The 23,942-nt window shown below is 40.8% G+C and overlaps 1 protein-coding gene across 1 annotated transcript in view; it reads right to left on the bottom strand.

Annotated features, from left to right (window-relative positions):
• The window catches only part of b4galnt4a (beta-1,4-N-acetyl-galactosaminyl transferase 4a), an 819,684-nt gene that overhangs the window by 318,152 nt on the left and 477,590 nt on the right, over positions 1-23,942 (bottom strand). Inside the window, exon 5 of the mRNA XM_059975496.1 lies at positions 23,556-23,646. Coding sequence (XP_059831479.1) covers positions 23,556-23,646 — 91 coding nt within the window. The remainder of the gene's footprint in view (positions 1-23,555; positions 23,647-23,942) is intronic.

The following is a 23,942-nucleotide window of genomic DNA, read 5'->3' as shown; positions in this document are numbered from 1 at the left end:
GCATACATGTCGGTAATAAACCCAGGATTGACTTTATAGAACACAGAACACATAGGAGCTGAAAACTGCATGAGAAGAGAAAGCATTTTCTGTTTTGCAGTCAATAATTTAGGGAAGCCAAATGGGCAAATTCTACTGTGCCTTTGGGTAAGGTCATACACAGTCAGGTACATTAATCCAGTGGTGTAGAAAGGAAGCATTAGTTCAATGTTACCCTTGCAAAGCCATCCATGTCAAGCATCATCAAAGTTGAACTGATGTAAATGGTGCAAAGCAGGTATGAACTAAGTCCAATATTGAGAGTCAATCATCACTTCAGTTCAATGCTTCATTCTGTTTGGAGATGCAGTTACTGTCCCTCTTCACATGATTCCACAATCTCTGTCTTCCCTGCTGCTTGGACTCCCAGCAACGTGCCACGCAGAAGGTTCAGAGCTCAAGCTTGCAAAGGGAAGTCTCAGGAACAGCAGTAGGTTCACTTCCATAACAGATTCTGTGATGCTGCATTGACATTCAATTTCTAATGCTGAGTAACATTTTCAGAGAATCACAGTGGATGATAAAAATTTTATGTTTTGCCCACAGCTGCTCATGTGCTTAATTTGTTTCAGGTTTTAGCCATCATTCTCAAAGTCAAATCGAACAGGAATCAAGATAAAATTTCATATTAACCGTTAGGGGAAAGACCTCCTTCCCTTAGAAACATTTATTATCTATTCTGTCCAGATGCCTCATAAGTTTATATATTTTGATCAGGATTCCCTTCAGCCTAATTCCTTCCAGGGAAATCAAGACCGAATTGACTGGTAGACCCACGTAAGAGATCAATAAACCCACATGACCACGGTCAGTTAAAGATGGAAAATAAATGGATCCTTGCAAAATGCCACATGGAGCATGTAGTAATTGTGCCTTCACGGCTCCAGGGCCCTGGCTCTGTTCTGACCTCATGTGCTCTCTGTGTGATGTGTAACACGCTGGGAAAGATTTCACTGCTGACGTAATGGTTTTACTGTAGAAGCAGTGTTTGGGTTATGGTTAGAGTTAACAGGTTAGAGTTAATGTGAGCCGTCCGATGAAGGGAGTGTGTTTTCATGTTGTGTGCCTGATGTTGGTGTGAGCTGAGTCTTTTGTTCGGTGGGAGATGAAGAGAGAAGGCGCCGGAGAGAAGAGGTCGTAGGACTCGACCCAGAGTGGGGCCATGGTCTGACAAAGCTCAAAGAGATCAAAGGAGGATCAGAAAAGGGAAAAGTGAGCTCCAGCTTGTGCGTTTTATTAAAATAGGCCCTTTTCTTTTTTTTGATTTTTCTTTACTAACCCATTACTCGAATTAAGAAATAGAAAGCTAAGTTGTTTAACTGTACGTAGTGTACTGTCTGTTATTTTGTGGTTCTTATTTATAATAGGATAATGAATCATGCAGCCTCCACACAAACAGGGAGTTTCAGGGTGGGCTTGCACCTCAATCTCACACGTTTGATGGGGTCAGAGATTGTCTTCCCTAGACTTACACAGCAGTTAGAACCAGAGAGTTTCAGATGTTTGCACATCTTTCCATGGCCATGTGACATTCCACCCTCTGCTCCGGTTTCCTCCCACATCCCAAAGACATGATAGTAGTTTAAGCAGTAATGACAAGAATAAAATCAAAGGGATTTGATGGGGTATGTGTGAAAGAATATAAGTGGCAAGGGGGCAGCAAGATAAAGAGAGGGGGAATGGGACTTATTGGCTTGCTCTGCCAAGAGCTGGCATAGACCTGACGAGTCAAATGGCCTTCCGTATCATGATATGATAATTTGTAAATGTCACTCACTTCTCTTGAAGGAATTATTTACTTGGCTTAAGTAATCACCTTTAGTTTTATGTGGTGTATTCCAATTGACAGTGTCTTTCACAGAGGAAGGAAGTGATAGAAACGGCAGTACTCAGTATGCACTGACAGTTCCAAGTTACCAACTTTAAGTTATATTATCATTTAGCTAAATACTCAGTAGTAGCAGAACAGATCACTGATAAAAACACATAATCACATATATGACAAGGGCATCCACTGAACGTGAAGAAATCTGCACAACAATAATCAGGGAATTTCATGTGGTCATTTCTTGTTGGCAACCAAGTTCAAAGTTACCTGACTTGATGCATATATCTTGTAGTATAAAGCACCTGCACTTCAGTCCAATAGAGTCCTGGGCAGTTCAGCACAGACACTGGCCCTTCAGCCCACTGTATTGATACTGACAATTTTGCCCATCAACTCTAATTCCATTTTTCCATTGAGATGCAGCGCGCAAACGGCCCATCTGGCCCTTTGAGCCACGCCACCCATCAACCCCTGATTTAAGCCCAGCCTAATCATGGGATAATTTACAATGATACAATGGTACATCTTTGGACTATGGGAGGAACTGAAGCACCCGGGGGAAACTCAAGCCGTAATGGGGAGAATGCAGAAACTCTTACACAGGCAGTGGTGGAAATTGAACTTGTGTCACCTGTACTGTAAACTGTTGAGTTGACTACTAGGATACTGTGCCAGCCAAGCTTCCTTTACGGTTCCTGACACTGGCACTGCATACTGTCATAATAAGTCATACTAACTTGAAGGAAATTATGCATTTCCTTGTTATCAGGAAGTCCTCACATTTTAGCATTCCCTGTGCAAAGTAACGATTGGCATATAGTAGTGGTGCACATGCTCCTCGATTGCCCCATTAAGATGCTGAGCTGTTTTACGTATCAAAGAGGACTTTGGCCACATATATGATGTATCTGAGTCTTTAACTGATATGACAGGAAACTATGGCCTTGAACTGCAAAGTCCTTCCATTCATCAACGTTCTTTACTGCACTACCATTTACTGTATATGTCTTATTCCTTTTTGACTTCCCAAAACACTTCTCCATGCACTCGTCTGGATTAAATTCCCTCTGATCTATAATCTGCAGCGGCCTTGGACAACACTCCTTGCTCTCCACACCATTAATTTTCATGTCGTCCACTGACTTACTTATCAATTTAACATACTGTAGCTAAGTAAAGAGTCTGAGAAGGGCAGAAACTCCAGTGCCATGCTGAAGTAGCAAATGCCCCCTCAAATGCCATTGACCCTTAGTGAATTCCCACCCCTAGCTTTACTGATTGTTTAAACTACAAGTGATATTTAACCCTTTGTTATTCAAAGCAATTTTTAAATACTGAAAAAAAATATATAGAAGGAAATCTTTAAACACAAAAAATAGTAAGACCAGTTATTAGCAGCTTAAAAAAAAGATAAACTTAACATCAATTTTGCTTTTATCTCCAGAGCCACAATCCCCACACAGTCAGTAGAGTGTTACAACTGGTGTAATATTCTTATGCCAGTCTCTCAGGGTAAAGGCTGGGGAATCTTGTCAAGTTGGAGTTCCACCAAGGGATGGATATCAAAAGAGTGGCTTGATAATTACCAGTACCCCATCACACAGAAGGTTCAGGTCTTAAGTGTTTGACTATAAATATGTGGACTGGACTAGTTTTGTTGCCTTTTCAATGAATGAAACCACTGGGTCTGCTCAGAAATACTGGGTTTTAGGGACAAAACCGGGTTTATTCTTCTTCGATAAATACTTCACTTATTGAATTACATTCAAAGCCATATCTTTTACAGCCACCACTTGCTCTTACTCATTCCTCTTCGAAAAATCATCTTCAAACATCTGATAGTTGTGCTGTCAGCCAATCAATATAAATAAGAAACAGTTGGGTAACTCACGTTATATGTTTAATGGGTTGCAGAGTTTGAGATAGCAGTATCTGAGAATTCACTTAAATTATTCTTGCTACCCAGTATTCATTGTTTATACTTCATGCATGAGAGTCCATTACGTCTACTATGCCTGAAACCATCCAACAGCAAAGAAATTTCTCTTGAGTTGAATCTACTTTAACTATTTTCCACTTGAGTAGGCTTACATCAACTAAAAGACAGATGTATCAACATTACTGGCATTTTTTTTCAAATTCCAGATTTATATTTAAAAATCTGAATTCAAGTTCTAAGCTAATATAGGGACTTTGACTACTGGGCCAAATCCTCTGGAGTTCTAATCTAATAACATAACCATCATGCTCCTGCATCTGTTACAGAATATCAATGGATTTTCTTTGATGAACGTTTTTCATCAGCACTACCTTATATTTTTCCAGCAATCTCTTCTCTAACATCAGTTCACTTGATCATATTTACATGTTCTAATCCTGGCAACTCATATTTACCAAACCGATTTGAGTCGTTATCCATATATACAAATCAAGTTTCTCCAGCCCTGAAATTCACCTTTCCCTTGTAACATCAATGCCAATGGCAGTGGTATGATTGTCACTGATATGCAGTAGAGGATGATCTGAGAGAATGAAGGCCAGACCAACAAAATAAATTCTGCTTCTCAATATTAAAATATACAACAAATACAGAACAACAGTACATAAGTAAATTTATAGTTATCCATGAAATGGTGAGCGTCAGGATTATAAAACTGAAATGAATAATGTTGGAAATCCTTAGCAGGTCAGGCACTATCGGTATAGTGAGAAACAGAGTTAATGTCTCAGAACTGATGACAAGTCATTGATTTGAAATGCTAACAATGTCTCTGTTTCTCTCTCCACAAATGCTGCCATATCTGCCATTCACTTCCAGTGCTTTCTGTTCTTATTTCAGATTTCCAGAATTTGCAGTTTATTTTTAGATGTTTAATTTGTTTTGCCATATGACTCCAGGTCTGATTCTGACCTTCGGTGCTGTCCACATGGAGTTTGCAAAATCTCTCTGTACTTTTGGTTTTCATCCACATCCCAATGACGTGCTGATAAGGTTAATTGGCTATTACCCCTTGGTGTAGATTAATGGTAAAAAGAATCAGCAGAATAGTTGATGCCCATGTGTGAGGCAGAAGAAGCTGTGATACAGGGAAATAAGGAGTGCGGTAATTGGACTAATGAACTCAGGTGGACTGAATGACCAACTACTTAACACATGATCATTGATGACATCTTTTTGCTCATGAAATAAAGCTGGCCCTGACTGTATCTCAGACTCTGGTGTATAGCTAAAACATCTAGAGAATTTATAGGAGGAACTCCAAATATGTTGTGATATGCACAGCTGTTGTCTCCATTAAACAAGAACAAATATTTTGGGTAAACATTATTCTAATTATGGAAATTATATTAAATTTTAAACTAATTATGAACATGTTGCATAGTTCAGACTTTATTACACCATGGTGTAAAAATTATTAGGTGTGTGAAACATACTGAGTGTGAGTAAAAGTCTGAAATCACACAAAGCAACCACTTGTGCTACAGTGGCTTGTCAGGAATTAACTCAAACCTCCTGGGACTCTAATTAATATAGTTAAGACTCCATTCCATTTTGCCCTCTGATACTTCACCAGCATTAATAAGGTTTTATGGACATCCACATATTTGAGGATCTCTTTAAAATTACAAACAATAAACAACATCACAATGATTTATCAAGAATCCAAGGGAAAGCTTCACACATATACCGACTGATCATTGTCAACAAGGTCGAGGGAAAGATAACTAGTTAACGTTGAGTAATGGAACTGAGATACACAATACTTAAAGGAAATTTGATAAATATTTTCATATCCATAATTACGAATGAAGCTATTTTTACTCCATTGCCACATACCGCATGCAAAGACCAAAGCAATTGATGGCCAAAGAGAGAGGCACAAAAGTTTTCTGAATGCTGATGACCCTTTACATACAAGGCATCATTACAGGCCATGTCATTCACATAACATAAAAATAAATCCAGAATATTTTGTAAGTGTTCAGAATTAGTGGAGAAAATAAAAGCAGTAACTTCTCAGGTCAATAACTTTTTATTATCACGACAGAGAAAAACAAATTGAAAATGAGGAGGAAGAAAATGTCGTTTCCATGATACGGCAGAAGGCAAAAAGGTTTCGTAATTATAAAAAGAGTAAACATTACAGATAAGCTTTATTTGTCATGTTACACATACATTGAAACATTAAGCACACAGTGAAATGCGTCATTTCGTGTTAAAGACCAACACAGTCCGAGGATTTGCTGAGGGCAAATCACATGCTTCCAGCACCAACACAACATGCCCACAGCTTACTAGCCCTAACCCGAAACCGCATTTCCTTGGAATATAGGAAGAAATCGGAGTACCTGGAGAAACCCCATTGGGTTCACTAGGGGAACATTGAAACTTTTTACAGAGGATAACGGGATCACTAGAGCTGTAAAGGTTTGCACTAACTGCTATGCTACCATAATACCCAATAAAAAGATAATGATATATGGCTAAAGTGGGTGGGAATGGTTCGAGAAAGAGAGATGCCTACAGGATGTGTAAGTGGGAACAGCAGCATCAATATCTGAAAGACTGAATTTAGCGTTGAGTCTGGAAGGCTATAATTGCAAGGTGCCATTCCTTGATCTTACGCTGAGTTTTGTGGGCACGGTACAGGAGGCTGATGATGGAGATGTCAGAGTGAAAAGAAGATTAAAATAACAAGTGACAAGGTAAAGTGACAACTACAGGGTCACATTTACCAAATGAATGAAAGTGTTCTGCAAAGCAATCAACCGCTCTGCATTTGGTCTCTCCACTACGGAGGAAACAATATTGCGAGCAGCAAATACAATACACTGAATTGAAAGAAGTCAAAGTGAATTGCTGCTTTACCTGAGGAGAATATTTAGAACACTGGACAGTGTGAAGGAAGTGCAAAGCAGAATAGTGAGATTGCTGCTTCACAACTCCAGGTATTCAAGTTTCATTATGAATCAGGTGGAAGTATTTGCATAGTCTCCTTGAGTGGGCTTTTCAGAGCTGTTAAGGTTCCTCCATTCCAAACTTTTTTTTTAAAAAAGGGAATCTGGTGGGCATGTGAGGAAGAACAGTTCGCAAGGTGATAGAAGAATAAAATGTAGAGAATTGGCAATGATGGGATTGCTTTGCTGGAAACCAGCTTAGACCTGATAGGCCAAGTGGCATCCTTCTGCATTGCAATAAATGAGTAATGTGAGAACAGACTTGAGAAAATGAAATACTTTTAGGAATTAAGACAGGAGGAAGACTAGTTAATGGAACTCTTGGAGTCAGTAAGCAAATAGCACATCATCAGTTGTGGGCCATCTCTGGAGGTGAAAATGGAAGAGGCAAGAAAGGGAAGAGGCAAAGATGGACAATGTGAAGCTGAGAGAGAGAGAGGCAGATATTGACAACATATTTTTCAATTTTGTTGAAAACAAGAAGCAACATCCATCAATGCATAAAAGACAAGAGGCAAGGGAAAAAATCTGAATGGCCAGTCAACATGGATATGGAGTTCCTTGGGTGTAGCTGTTTAAGGATTGTATTAAGCTCATTAAATTCATTTAACATAACATAATTGAAATAGATGCAGCAGAGGAATGGGGGAGCATTGAAATAAGATTTTCTGGATATTATTAGCTAATTTTGCTACTTACACATTGACAGGTCTCAAGACTAGGCACCTTTGCTAAAGTAAAGCAATAAATCTCAGTGTTATAACAGTCAATAGCGAATCAAAGGATTCCAATGAAAAAGTTTTCTCTTTGGCTGAGTTCAAAGTAAAATTTTATAATCAGTGTACCTATATGTCACTGATGCACCATCAATAACTCTCGGAGACGTAAGTCAAGGTAGGCTTTTATTGGCTGGAAGAAAGCACCGTCAGCAGCAAGCGACCACCACACAACATCCTGGAGACTGAGGGAGGAGCAGTGCCTCCAATCACCTTTATACAGGGGTCTGTGGGAGGAGCCACAGGAGCAGTCAGCGGGGGGGGGGGGGGGGGGGGTGTCCAGACAGGTATATGTAGTTCACTACAGTCACCAAATACAAACCCTAAGATTCATCTTCCAGTGGGCATAGCAAATCCATAAAACAGTAACTGTAGCACAATCAATGAAAGATCTATTACAGTGCAGAAGACAACAAACTGTGCAATCGCAAATATAAATAAATAGCAATAAGTAAGAAAAATATGAAATAACAAAATAAAGAGACTTGCAGTGAGATCATTAGTTGTGGGAATATATCAATGGATGGGCAAGTGAGTGTAGCTATCCCCTTTGTTCAAGATTCTGATGGTTGAGTGGTTGTACCTGTTCTTGAACCTGGTGGTGTGCGCCCTGAAGCTCTTGTACCTTCTACCTGATGGCAGCAGTGAGAAAAGAGCATGGCCTGGATGGTAAGGATCTCTGATGATGGATGCTGCTTTCCTACGAAAGCGTTTCACGTAGACGTACTCAATGGTTGTGAGGGGTTTACCCATGACGTACCGGGATGAATCCACTACCTTTTGTAGGAATTTCCGTTTAAAGTCAATACACTCTCCACTACATGTCTACTGAAGTTTGGCAAATTTTTTAATGTTATGCCAAATCTTCATAGACTCCTAAAGAAGTAGAGGCAGTGCTGTTCTTTCATTGCAATTGCATTTTTCATGCTGGGTCCAGGACAGGTCCTCTGAAGTAGTAACATCCGTGAATTTGAAGTTGCTAACCCTCTCCATAGCTGTTCTTCTGATGAGGACTGGCTCATTGACCTCTGGTTTCCCTCTCCTGAATCTACAATCAGTTCCTTAGTCTTTCTGACACTGAGTGAGAGGTTGTTGTTATGACATCGTTCAGCCAAATTTTCTGTTCCCTCTTGTATGCTGTTTGATCACCACCTTTGATATGCCCCGCAACGGTGGTGTTATCAGCAAACATGACTATGATGTTGGAGCTGTGTTTAGCCACACAGTCAAAAGTGTAAAGCGAGTAGAGCAGGGAGCTAGGCATACAGCACCGTAGTGCACCCAAGCTGATGGAGATCATGGAGGAGGTATTTTTGCCAATCCAAACTGCCTGGGGTCTAGGAGTGAGGAAATCCAGGATCCAATTGCACAAGGGGGTATTGAGGCCAAGATCTTAAAGCTTCTTAATTAGTTTTGAGGGGATGATGGTATTAAATACTGAGCTGTAATTGATGAAGAGCATCCAGATGTATGCATCTCTGCTGTCCAGATGTTCCAGGGTTGTGTGACAAGGCAATGAAATGGCACCTGCTGTGGATCTGTTGCTCTGATAGACAAACTGGAGTGGATCCAAATTGCCTCTCAGGCGGGAGCTGGTATATTTCATCACCAACCTCTCAAAACACTTCATCACTGTGGATGTAAGTGCAGCTGGCGATAGTCACTGAGGCAGGTCACGACGCTCTTCTTGGGCACTGGTATAATGAAGCTTCTCCAGTACAAGATCATTGTGGGACACTCCAGCCCTTGTTTAATTTGCCTGCCCCAGGCACCCAAACTACAGTGGTCCTGTATAAAATTACAAGAGGCATAGTTGGGGAGATGAAGTCTTTTTACTTGGGGGTACAAATGTTGAATACTGGATATCATAGCTTTAAGATGAGAAGGGGAGATTTTGTTTTACACAGGGAATGACAGGTGCCTAGAATGTGCTGCCAGCTGCAGTGGTAGGGGTCAATATTTTAGCAACGTTTAGAAGGCATTTAGGTAGCTATATAACAGTGAGGTATACAGACCATGTGCAGGCAGATGGGATTAAATTGGAATAATGGACAATACAAACAAGGGCCAGTTCTTGTGTTGTACTGGTATCGGTTCTACCTTAAGCTACAGAAGAGAAAATAGCCAGGATATTAACATCAGCTGACAGCAAACAAGGGTGACACAGTGGCAGTACTGGCCGAACTGATGCCTCACACCTCCACTGGCCCGGTTTCAATCCTGACCTCTGCTGCTACTTGTGCAGAGTTTGCTCATTCTCTCTGTGACCTGGAGGACTTCCTCTGCTTCTCCAGTTTCTTCTCATATCCTCAAAATGAGCAATCTGAATCAGCTACTAGAAACTGCCCATTGTTTGAAGATGAGTGTAGGAATCTGGGAATTAAAAAAATTTAATTTATTTATTGTTTAATGAGATACAGTGTGGAAGAGGCCCCTTGAGAGACACTGCCCAGCAACCTTCCGATTTCAATCCTAGCCTAATCACTGGACAATTTACTATGAGCAATTAACCTACCAATTAGTAAGTCTTTGGCATGAAGGAGGAAACTCATAAAATCATGGGGAGAACATACAAACTCCTTACAGGACAGCGGTGGGAATTGAACCCAGGTCGCCAGTACGATAAAGTGTTGTGCTAACCACTATGCTATCATGCCACCCCCTGTGAAGAATAAAACAGGATTGCATAGATGAGTGCTCGATGTTTGGTGCAGAGTTGGTGGGCTAAAGGACCTGTTTCTGAACTCCCACACTTAATGTCCCTTCAACTCTTTAACTGAATCTCTTCACTGAAAGTATAGTAAATTAAACATGATCTCACCTGTCAGTAATCTCCCAGTGGGGAACCTGGAACAACTGGAATCCTAATTGTGTCCTAAATTCCATTCTGGCAACATACTATCTCAACCATTTCCCGGTGGTTCTTTGACAACTAAATGGATGAGGAACGTGGAGGTAGAAGGAAGCATGGGAAGGAGAGGACAAGAAAAGGAAGTGGGAGGTCGGGAAAAGGTGGGCAGAGGACATGGGAACAAAAAGAAAGGATAAATGAATAAGGGTGAACCAAAGAGGAACAGAGATAAGGGTGACTGGAGGAGGGGAGGAGAAACAGAAAGGAGAAGAGTGAGGAAGAGGAGGAAGAATAGAGATGAAGGATAACATAGGTGAGTTAACAAGCAGCAGGACAGAGGTGGCCAATATTCATACATGGCAAAGGAGACTCCATACTTAAATTAGAACATTCCTGTCCCACACAATATCAATGTGAGATTCTGTTTTCAATATAATTTTCCAATCTTGACACTGACCTACAGAAAAAACTGTTAGGCAGTTTTCAACGTGAGTGACTCTGGGACAATATTTATTCCAGAGTAATAGGACACATCCAAGGAGCCAGGAATGCTGTGGTCAACAGCAAACACTTTTAACTTATTGCTGATCTCTGAGATTTAGAAACTTAACTAGTTGTGGTTCAAGCAGCAGGCTAGCCACAGAACCAGCAGAACTGTTCTTTGAAAGACAGAGCAAGCCTCATCCACATTTACATATACAATCCTGGGACACTAAGTTCTTCATCAAAAACCAGTCCATCATAGCAAGGAGGAACAAGTCATGGGCATGGTGTATCACTAGTTCCCAACCAACAAAGGAAAGCCTAATTTTTTCACAAAATAGCTCCATCCCAATGATGATGTTGGAAATTGATCCTTTTAATGAAGCTGAGCTATCCTGGGTTTTCTGAGACCATCAATAGCAACAGGTACAAGGAGTTAATCTTGACTTCTGATGCTCTTCATGTTCTCCTTGAAGAAGTGTAGATTTCCCCTAAGTGCTTCTGTTTGTTCCCACACGCCAAAGACATGCAAGCTTGGTCATTTAATTGGTCAATGTAAATTCTGTGTAGGTGAGCAGTAAAATCTGGGAGGGGTTGGGAATGGAGTAGATGGGGATGTGGGGAGAATAAAAAGGAATTATTATAGTGTAAAGACAGATTTTGTTGGTTGTTATTGACATGGTGGCCAAAGGACCTGGTTCTGTGCTCTCCGATTCTATGGCTCTTTTTAAATGTTTTTGTCATTTTTTATAACTAATTTACCACAGCCTCACAGAAACTTTGTTACCTTTAGTACTGCCCTTCACCCAGGCGAGATTAGAAACCAACTTTCAATCTGCAAATAACCTTGACTTTACAATTTATATAAGGCCTTGACTGACTTCTTGGTTCTAAACAGGTCCCATGTCCTGTGCTGCAAAACAGAATTAAAAACCGAAGCAAACATTCACTGTGTGCATATGGTAAATGTTACACCAGTGATAAAAATTGGAAGTAAAGTTGGTCATTTAACGTCAGAAATAACGGCAACTAATTTTGGGATGAGCTGTTGTCATAAACTGTCACATAAATCAACTGAGCCCCAAGGGATTTTCAACAGGACTAGATGCGTGGGTGTGCATGCCATGTTTCCTGGCAGCTGTATTTGTTCATTCTGAGCACCACTGCTGCTGCATTACATGGCAATCAATCAGTCGGAAAATGGCCGTTGTGTGTGTGTGTGTGTGTGAGAGAGAGAGAGAGAGAGAGAGAGAGAGAGAGAGAGAGAGAGAGAGAGAGGTTATTGATGCCCATGCAAGGTTATGCAATATGTAACTACAAATTTCATTTACATATTTGAAGACCAACTATAAAAGTCACTGAATTACTGAACTTCAGGCAACATGAAGGAAGAATATTTCATTTGTATTGGTACTTAAGTGTGCTGCTGGTGTCACTGATAGAAAGCAGCACTGAAACAGAAGCAGGAGGGCACTGTGAGGAAATATTCAGTGCTAATTTCTCATTGTGGATGGAGTTAGCTGGCTTACTGATTAATAGATTCCATTGTCTATCCATGGAATGTTGACGCTGGAGGAAATTTTCTACCCAATGTTAACTGTTGGCAATCAACACTGGGATAATGATATTGCCTTTGTTTGAGACAGAATGAAAGGGTAAATATGGAGGTTGCTTTTCCTTGGGTGGCTACATTGCAATCTTAAAATTAGAGCCAGTGTGACAATGAAGAAGGTTATCGAAAATGACAACAGGATCCTGATCAGCTGATTAAGTGAGCTGAGCCATGGCTAATGAAATATTATTCAGATAAGTGACTCCAGGACAATATCCCATACACCATCAACCTACCAGCCATGCCACTTAGGGACTTGAGATAATATTATTTTTGTGACTGTATGAGCTGTCTTTTTCTTCGTAACTGTATGTACAATGTGCTGTGTGCTGTGTGATCTGTGTGCACTGTGTTTTGCACTTTGGCCCCCAGAAACATTTTCATTTAGCTGCATGCAAATGCATAGTTGGATGATGATTAAACTTGAACTTGAACTTGCAAGGTGTTGCATTTTGGATTATCAAATCCAGGTAGGGCTTTGACAGTGAGTAGCTGGTTCCTGGAGAATGCTGTAGAGCAAACAGACCTTGGAGTACAAATACGTGGTTCCCTGAAATGGAGTCCCAGGTAGATGAGGTGGTGAAGAAAGTTTCATAAGTCAGGGCATTGAAGTATAAAATGACTAGTGGCATAGTGAATGTACTCAGTTTTTTCCCCCAGGGCTGGGAATCAAGAACTAGGGGGCATAGGATTAAGGTGAGAAGGGAAATGTTTAACTAGAACTTGAAGGGCTAAGTTTTTGCAGCAATGGAGGGACCTATGTGGAATGAACTGCCATAAGAAGTGGCTGAGGCAGATAGAATAATAACTTTTAAAGGATGATTGGACGGTCACAATGATTGGAACGGCTTGGAAGGTTGTGAGCCAAACACTGGCACATGGATTGACTGGATTGTGAATCTTGGTCAGTAGGCTGACCAACCTTTCTCTGGTTCGTATAACACTATGACAATGGACATGTAAACCGTGCTCCTTCTGTCAAGCCGATGCAAGTTCAGCTTTTACAGCCAAGCTCAAAAGAATTACTGTATGTCAGGAAAAAGTATCCATGAAATAAGTGAAAGATGGCTAAAGATGAGGGCAGGTCAGTCACAATTTAACTGTTTAGCAGTTAGTGGACTGAATGGTTGAATCTCACTCCTTTTTGCTCTTTTTTACCAACCTACAGTATGAATGTCTTGCTCATTCTTGACCTTAGTCTAGGTCACCTTTCAGGCCTGAACTTAAACCTGTGCTGCTGCTTTGAGGAATATTTCACTGATTAATGAACATTTAGCATTCAACTGCCTGTATTTTATTCTTTTATGCTGTTTACTTTCAGTCAGCTTTGTTCTAAGACGCTGTCATGAGTGATAGTGCGTGAAAGTGGTTATACAGTATCACAGACATTAAATCTTGTTTCATGGGGTGGGAATAGTGTTACTTCATTTAAACAGTTCAGTAATTTACCCTGAAGTAATGCTGATACGATGAGTTTCAGGCACATTAGTTCTATCATCCATATTCGGTGCATCATTTTTCATAAACCACTAGTAAATTTTGCACATAGTACAACCTGTGTGGAAACCAACACTGTGATCATTAGCAGCTGCCCTGAAATCCATGTTTTGATAAGAAGCAATGCAACACATTATATTTTCAGCGGAATACTTTCCAGATGCTACAGTGGTACAGCTAGTAGAGCTACAGTCTCACAACGCCAGTGACCTGGGTTTGATTCTGACCTCAGGGGCTCCTTGACCATTCTCCTAGCTACTGGATGGGTACCCTTCAAGACCTCGTTTCCTCTCACATCCCAAAGATGTGCAAGTTGGCAGGTCACTCCTCGTGCTAGGTGGGTGCTAGGAGAATCAGGATGGAGTTGATGGGCATGCAAGGGAGAATGTTTCACAAGAAGTAAGTGGCAGAATTCGATTGAGTGGATTTCACTGAAACCAGTATAGAGTTACTGGGCTGAATGGCCTCCCTCACTGTTATAGAAGAATGGGAGAATATTACAAGTAAAACAATAGTACAACCAGGAGATGGAAGGCTTGATCAGGGATCGAATAGGAGTCACCACAATTAAACATCAGTGGAATTTATGGGAGACATCAACTTAGAAATGTAGGAACAAAGGGAAATGTTTCTGTTGCCGGAGAGTATTCTGCTCATGATTAAGTCTCAGATGAGCTAGAAATCAAGATAATAACCAAGATATTTTTAAACAAAAGATTTATATTGTACTACATCACTGAATAGTCTCACCTAACAGGCATCTCCCATTCTGTCTTTAAAGTTTCACAGTTAAAACTACTACCAATATTTCAGCTAATGACATCCTGATTTTTATCATGCTAGTAGAGCAGGGGTCTAAGGATACAACTACATAGTTCTCTGAAAGTGGCAGCACAGGTAGACAGGGTGAAGAAGGTAAATGCCATGCTTGCCTTCATCAGTCAGGTCACTGAATACAGGTTGAGCACCCCTTATCCGAAATGCTTGGGACAGGAAGTGTTTCAGATTTCCTATATTTTTGGATTTTGGAATATTTGGATCTATATAATTAGATACCTTGGAGATGGGAGCCAGGTCTAAACACAAAATCCACTGACATTATATAATTATATATACAATTTATACATATATCCTGAAGGTAGTTTATATAATATTTTAATAATTTTGTGTATGAAAATGTGTACATTGAAGAACCAGAAAGGTAAACTATCATTACCTGGGCTGCCCAGGGGGACAGTCAGTGGCATAATTCCCAACTCTGAATTTATGTGCTACTGATAAGCAGCCCTTTCCTTATGTTTGTTCAATCACACATATGTACTAATGCAGTCATTCAGTGTGTTACATTTTCATCAGCGATGATCTTGGCAAGCTCATCAATGAATTTCTCTGCTGCTTCATGATCAGCAGACGCTTTATCACCACAAATCTTTAAAAATTAAATGCCATGCCTTTTCTTAAATTTCTGGAACCAGCCTATTGAATGTGCACAATTACCTTAAATTTTCAGTTTGTCGTGATAGATCTTTGCTTGTTTCATGGTCAGTCTACTGTTAATAGGTATATGTTCACTCCAGTGCTGACAAATCCACTCTTTCAATACATGGGCAAGATCTTTATTTTCCATTTTATGCAGTGTTTTTCTATTTCTCATTAATTTCTGTTCATTACAAATGTGAAATCACTTCTCAGACCTGCCTATGGTGCACAGAGATTTCCATATAGCCTGGGACACTTCCCTCTGTGGAATTTTCCGTTTTTGACGTCATCTCAGCATTCAAAAAATGGCGGATTGCAGATGTTTTCAGATTTTGGAATTTTGGGTAAGGGATGCTCAACCTGTATAACATCTGGGACATTGTGTTACAGCTGTACAAGATATTGGTGAGGCTGCATTTGGAGTATTTATAGGGTATATAACATCATGAGGTATAGATATGGGAATAGTCACTGTACTTTTCCCAGAGTGGGAGAGTCTAAAACTAAGGAGAAAAGGTTTAGGTGAGAGGAGAAAGATTTAAAGGAGCCCTGAGGGGCAACCTTTTCACACAGAGTATGTCGAGTGAGCTGCCAAAGGAAGTTGTGGAGGCAGGTACAATTAAAATATTTTTAAAAGACATTTGGACAGCTATGTGGATAGGAAAGGTTTAGAGCAGGGATTCCCAACTTGGGGTTCACAGCCTCTCGGTTAATGGTAAGGGCTCATGTCATAAAAAAGGCTGGGAACCCCGGTTTAGAGAGATATGAGCTAAGTTCAGGCAAATGGGACTACCTCAGGTAACCAACCATGGATGAGTTGAGCCAAAAAGCCTATTTCCATGCTACATGGCTCCAAGACACTAATGATTTTGTGTGAATATGTATTTCTCAGTTTCATTCCTTCATTCATTACAGTTGAGACAAAATTTCTGATGATCCAGTGTGCTTTCTCTTTGATTTTCTATTCAGTGAAATACTGCGACAGAATGGATGAAAAATATCTCTGCAATTAACAAAGATACCAGAACCTCACAGATCTTTTCTAACTACTGGTAACAAAGATTATTTTTAAAATTATTTATTTAGGCAAACAGTGCAGAGGACCAGATCAGTGGCATTCAGGTCTGGCAACCAAGTTAAATGCAAGAGTTCCAGGAACGATCTCCAGAAAGCCATGTCATGTGCAAAGTGGAAATTCGAGACAAAATTTGAATCACTGAAGGATGCACGACAGCTGTGGCAGGGCTTGAATGCTACTAATTCCTACAAAGTTTACCCAAGCAATACAGATTTCACTCCCAGGTGAGCTCAATGCCTTTTATGCTTACTTTGACCATCAAAACACAACGGCACTTACACAAACTCACACCGGTTATTTCAATCTCTGAGGTTGATGTGAGGGCTTCCTTCAGGAAGGTTGAACCCACAGAAAGCACCTAGCCCAAATGGAGTATATGGCTGAGTACTAAAGACCTGTGTTAATCAACTGGCTGGAATGTTCATCAATATCTTTAACCTCTCACTTCAGCGCTCTGAGGTACCTACCTATTTCAAGCAGGCTTCAATTAAAAAGTAGTGGATATGGCCCTGTATATCACAAGTAAAGTCCTCCCTACCACTGAGCACATGTACATGGAGCATTGTTGCAGGAAAGCAACATCCATCATCAAGACCCCCACTACCCAGGCAAGGCTCTCTTCTTACTGCTGCCAAGAAGGTGGTGGTACAGGAGCCTCAGGAATTGCACCACCAGGTTCGTTGACAGTTATTACCCTTCAACCATCATGCTCTTGAATTAGAGGGGATAACTTCACTCAACTTCACTTGCCCCATCACTGAACTGTTCCCACTGAACTGGACTCAATTTCAATGTATGTTCATCTCATGTTTTCGATATTTTTTCTTTCTTTCTTTCTTTCTTGTTACTACTATTATTATTATTATCTCTTTGTTCCTTTCTTTTAGTATTTGAACAGTTTGTTGTGTTTTTTTTTGCATATTGGTTGTTGTTCACTCTGTTGGGTGCAGTCTTTCATTGATTCTATTGTGTTTCATGTATTTAATGTAATTGCCTGCAAGAAAATGAATCTCAGAGATGTATATGGTGACATATATGTAATTTGAGAATAAACTTACTTTGAATTTTAAACTTTGAACAGACCCTTTCTGTCCTTCAAGGCATGCCGCCCAGAAACCCCCGATTTAACTATAGCCTAATCATGGGGCAACTTACAATAACCAACTAACCTACTATCCACCTTGGACTATGGGAGGAAACTGGAGCAGCCAGAGAAAACCCACGTATTCAGCGGGGAGGATGTAGAGACTCCTTACAGGTGGCATTGGAATTGAACTCTGAACTCTGAAGCCCTGAACTGTAAAAGCATCGCACTAACCACTACATAACTACATAATGTTCATGGGATTATGACATTTCTTCTCTGTTGCTGATAAATGGAGGATAACAGCACTGAGCATTGATGTAAGTGGGTAGGAACAATGTGGTGTGACATTAAAGTTACAGGATTATTAGGCAGAACACTGAGCTAAGGACAAACATTTGAATCACAGAATTGCAGCTGGGAAAACTAAATTCAAGACTAAAATTAATCCAAAATTATGTTGTTTGTCCCAATACTGGTAAACACGAAAATATTTGATTGTCACAGAACTCAGTTGGCTCACTCATATCTCTTAAGGAGTAAAACCTGACATTCTTATCTGGTCTATTACATTTGTGACTCCAGTCCATCAATGTTTTGACTTGTACATGGAGCTTAGAAAAACAGAGGACTATGGGTAAGCCTAGCTAGTTCTAAGGTAAGAACATGTTCGGAACAGCTTTGTGGGCCGAAGGGCCTGTATTGCGCTGTAGGTTTTCTATGTTTCTATAACCCCTGAATAGCCCAATTACAAATAGACAATAAATACTGGCGTTGCCAATGCTAGTAACATCCAGTGGACAAGCTAAATTAAATTTTAAAAAGCAAATAAAATAAAAATGTTATTAAAATCAAATACTAAAAGTAATGTAATTTTGTACATTGCAAGGCAAATCTGACCGCGTAATAAAAAAGACAGCATCTGCTTAGACAGTGTTTGCAAAAAACTGTTAGCAGGTTACATCATCCTTGGCCTGATGTGTTGCATGTGATCCTTGCCTGACCAAATTACATTTCCCAGCTACAGAGGGCTAACTGCTGGTCGGTTACACTTAATCATGGCCTTACTACGCAGAGTGGGCAAGTAAGCTGCAGGCTTTTTTAATAGTTCTAAATGTTTCTCATTGTTATTAAAGGGTAAAAACTGTAAAGTTGATTGAAATATTAAAAATAAGTCATTCCTAAAATACTGATAAACATGATAAACACTGAAAACTCAAGTGACCTCCCTGTGTAACCTTTTGCAACAAGGTTGTAGATACCAGTCAAATTGAGAAGATCACCATTCCAAGAAAGGTTGTCCTGGGGTAAGGCTGAAGTTCAGGTTCAACACAACAATGATCTCCGGCCCTGTGCTGCTATGGGCCTCAATGTCATGCTCAGTGAAGGTACGGATAGCCAGATGCAATGGAATCTAACCTTCAGTTCATCTCTATTTTTTTGCCACACCATGATAGAATTCTGGGACTGGGAGAAGTTAGAGATTTCACCATGCTTTGAAATGTGGAGGAAGTGGGAATGGAGGAGAGAATGTTGTGAGGCAGTGGGACAGGGGATTGCTGGATTCTCTGTTCCACTGAGACATGGCTCACTGGCCAACACTCCGGACATGGCGCTCCAGTCCCAAGGGTTCTCAATCCACCGGATGGACTGGACGGTGGCATCCAGAATGGGCAGCAACGGCAGCTTCTGCTTCATAATAAACTCATCATGGTGCTTAGATGTAGTGGTCTTGTCTCTCACACGTTCTCCCGACCTGGAGTATCCAATAATTAAGCGCTGACTATTCTACTTACCAAGAGAGTTCTCCATCACAATCCTGACTGCAGTTTACATACTAATAAAGGTAGATGTCAAGCTATCACTAGGTGTATTGAATGCCATGAATAACAAATAAGAAACAGCCTACCCTAATGCCTTTCACATCCTTGCCAGGGATTTTAATCAGGCTTCCTCTGCCAACTACTATCAGCATGTCACCTTCAGCACCAGAGGGCCACTTGACCACCATTACAATAGAGAATAGAGAATAGACAATAGGTGCAGGAAAAGGCCATTCAGCCCTTCGTGCCAGCACCGCCATTCAATGTGATCATGGCTGATCATCCACGATCAATACCCCGTTCCTGCCTTCTCCCCATATCCCTTGACTCCACTATCTTTAAGAGCTCTATCTAACTCTTTCTTGAAAGCATCCAGAGAATTGGCCTCCACTGCCTTCTGAGGCAGAGTATTCCATAGATCCACAACTCTCTGGGTGAAAAAGTTTTTCCTGAACTCCGTTCTAAATGGCCTACCCCTTATTCTTAAACTGTGGCCTCTGGTTATGGACTCCCCCAAAATCGGGAACATGTTTCCTGCCTCCAGCATGTCCAATCCCTTAATAATCTTTTATGTTTCAATCAGATCCCCTCTCATCCTTCTAAATTCCAGTGTATACAAGCCCAGTGGCTCCAATCTTTCAACATATGACAGTCCCGCCATCCCGGGAATCAACCTTGTGAACTTACGCTGCACTCCCTCAATAGTAAGAATATCCTTCCTCAAATTTGTAGAGCAAGACTGTACACAGTACTCCAGGTGTGGTCTCACCAGGACCCTGTACTACTGCAGAAGGACCTCTTTGCTCCTATACTCAACTCCCCTTGTTATAAAGGCCAACATGCCATTAGCTTTCTTCACTGCCTGCTATACCTGCATGCCTACTTTCAGTGACTGATGAACAAGGACACCTAGATCTCATTGTACTTTCCCTTTTCTTAACTTGACACCATTCAGATAGTAATCTGCCTTCCTGTTCTTGCCACCAAAGTGGATAACCCCACATTTATCCGCATTAAACTGTATCTGCCATGCATCTGCCCACTCACCCAATCTGTCTAAGTCACCCTGCATTCTGCTAACATTCTCCTCATATTTCACACTGCCACCCAGCTTTGTGTCATCTGCAAAACACTACTAGTAGTTACACTACTATCAAGAATGCATATTGTTCCATCTCTCAACTGCATATAAGAAAATTGGATCATCAGGCTGTCATTCTCCTACCCGATACAGGCAGAGACTAAAGAACAAGGCACCAGAGGTAACAACAACAAAGTGATAAGGCCTACTTCAACAGTGTTAAGGACAGGCAATCCAGGAAGGTACAACAGGTCCAGATCTGAACTCTGGAAAGCCTCTCATATGTGAAGTGGCAATTCCAGACTAAAGTTGAATCACAGAAGGATGCTCAACAGCTGTGCCATCACCTCCTACAAATCAAAACCACGCAACATAAATTACATTTCACTCCCAGATGAGCTAAACACCTTTTATGCTTGCTTTGACTGACAGAACATGGGGGCACCTTCCGGAACCATCTCAGACCCCAATGACTTTGTGATTTCAGTCTCTGAGGCCAGCATGAGAGCATTCCTCAGACGGGCAAATCACAGAAAACATCCGGTCCAGCTGGAGCATCTGAAGACTTATGCTAATCAACTGGCTGGAGTGTTCATGGACATCTTCAATCTCTCGCTTCAGCAGTCTGAGGTACCAGCTTCAGTTATACCAATGTCTAACAAGAATGTGGGAACACAACTGGACTAACATCCAGTAGTACTTACACCCACTGTAACAACATTCTTGGAAATGATGGGCATGGAGCATTTCAACCCCTGCCTGGATCCACTCCAGTTTGCCTACTGTCACAACAGATCAACAGCAGATGCCATTTCATTGTCTCTTCACTCAGCTCTGGGACATCTGGACAGTGAAGAAGCATACATCAGGATGTTCTTCATTGACTACAGCTCAGCATTCAACACTATTACTCTCTCGAAACTAGTTACAAAGCTCCAGGAACCAGGCCTCAATACCTCCCTGTGCAACTGGATCCTTGATTTTCTCATTTGAAAATCAAGTCAGTTTGGATCGGCAACAGCATCTCCTTGGAAATCACCAATCAGCACAGATGCACCACAAGGCTGCGTGCTTGGCCCCCTGTTCCACTTGCTTTATAACTATGACTATGAGGTGAAGTAAAACTCCAGTTCCATACTTAAGCTTGCTGATGACACCAATGTTGTTGGCCAAATCAAAGATGGGGATGAATCAGCATATAGAAGGGAGACTGAAAATCTGGTTGAATGGTACCATAACAACCTCTTAAAATCAGCAAAACCAATGAGCTGATTACTGAGGAAGAGCTCTATGTCCATGAGCCAATCCCCATCAGGGAATTGGAGATGGAGAGGGTCAATAACTTTAAATTCCTTGGCAATATTGTATCAGAGGATCCAGTACGTAAGTGCCATCACAAAGAAGGCTCAACAGTGCCTCTACTTTCTTAGAAGTTTGCATAAATTAGGCATGTCATCTAAAACTTTGACAAGCTTCTGTATATGCGCAGTGGAGAGTATCCTTACTGGTTGCATCATGGCGTACTATGGAAACACCAACACCCAGGAATGGAAAATCTACAGAGCATTCCTCAACAAAGACGCAAATATACAGGCCATGCTCTCTTCTATAAATGGGTAGGGGGTAAAGGAGCCTTGGCTCCCCACCACCAGGTTCAGAAACCATTATTATCCTGCAACTATCAAGCACCTGAATCAGAGAGGGTAAATTCACTCGTCTCAACACTGAACTGATTCCACAACCTATGGTCTCACTTTCAGGTCTCTGCAACTCACCACTATTGCATAAGAGTTAGCAAGGTGCTGTAGCTCGGAGCGTCGGGGTTCAGAGTTCAATTCCAGCGTCACCTGTAAGGATCTGCACGTCCACCCCATGGAATGAATGAGTTTTCCTCGGGTTCTTTGTCCAAAGGTTTACCAGGTAGGTTAATTGGTCATTGTAAATTGTCCTACGATTAGGATAGGGTTAAATTGCAGTTGTCAGTGTTCAAAGACCCAAAAGGGTCTATTCAGTGTCATATTGCTAAACTAAAAACAAAATAAAATAAACTCATGTTCTCAGTATTATTTATTGGTTTTTCACTTTGCACAATTTGGCATCTTTTGCACATTAGTTTTGTCAGTCTTTGTTTATGTAGTTTTTCATAAATTCTATTGTGTTTTTTTATTTTCCTGTAAATGCCTGCAAGAAAGTGAATCTTAGGGCAACATAAGGTGACTTGTACTGTACACAGTTTGATAATAAATTAACTTTGACTTTGACTTGAGAGTAGAAAGTGGAATAGATTAAATGACTGGAGGGATGACAGTGGAAGGTGAAGGAGATAGGTAATTGTGTATGCAAAGGAACAGTGTAGTTTGCCAGCTGTTGATCTCCTCTTCCAGACATTGATTTGTAGGCAGCAGACATTCAGTTCAATTTTCCCCTGGTGTTCCATAGTGGAGCAACAACAAATTACATTTTTGTCGCTCCTCTAACAAAGTAGAATATCCTGAAGTGCTTTGTGGAAAACTAAAACAGAGACTGCATCAAAAGTGAAGGTTTAGGACAGGTGGCCTCAAGCTTAAAGAAGTATATATCAAGAGCTGGATTGAAGAGTGCACTAAAGAAGACAGCGATTTAGGAAAGAAATTACTGTGCTTTGAATTCTGGAGGCAAGGGCTACCAATGTTGCAGCAAAGGAAGTGGAGACAGACGCAGCCTGCTATAGTGAGCTACAATTTGCAATGTTATCTCATGTCTCCATCTGACTTTGGATCAACCGGGTGTCTGCCTTGTATAATGGTTAGTTGTACTCACAAACACAAGCAAAATTTTACCTACCTGTGGATTATTTTCAATATACTTTTATCTTTACCAGATCATTAGTGATAGGTCTCAAAGTCTCCCAACAAAGAGGACTGGAGGAATATAATGGTTCCAGCTAGTAAATAGTGCCTATTTGTTCCATTTCATTCATCCTTACCATCTTTGTAGGGGTGTATATAGCCAAATATCCGAAGCCCATAATTCTTCCACTTCGGAGAAACAGCAATTTTATTCACTGAGGTACGTGTCTGAAACAAAAAGATACCATTTGTTTATCATATTTACCCATTGATCATTAGGAGAATGACGAACAAGATTTCAGCTGAGACGAGACCAATGCTGATGCGAGAACACAGAACAGTACAGCACAGGAACGGAGCTTTTGGCCTAGTGCTTACCAAATTAAACTAACCCCATCTGCCTGTGGATGGGTACATGCCACTGTTCTCTGCCTAAGCACATGCCTGTCTTAAGTGTTGTTGTTGTATCTGCTTCTACCACCTCTCTTGGGAGTACATTCCAGACACCTACCACTGTCAGTGAC

The sequence above is a fragment of the Hypanus sabinus genome, chromosome 7, assembly GCF_030144855.1.
Source record: "Hypanus sabinus isolate sHypSab1 chromosome 7, sHypSab1.hap1, whole genome shotgun sequence".
Classification (NCBI taxonomy): domain Eukaryota; kingdom Metazoa; phylum Chordata; class Chondrichthyes; order Myliobatiformes; family Dasyatidae; genus Hypanus; species Hypanus sabinus.
The sequence above is the reverse complement of the archived record's forward strand: the minus strand, read 5'-3'. Positions and strand labels throughout refer to the sequence as shown.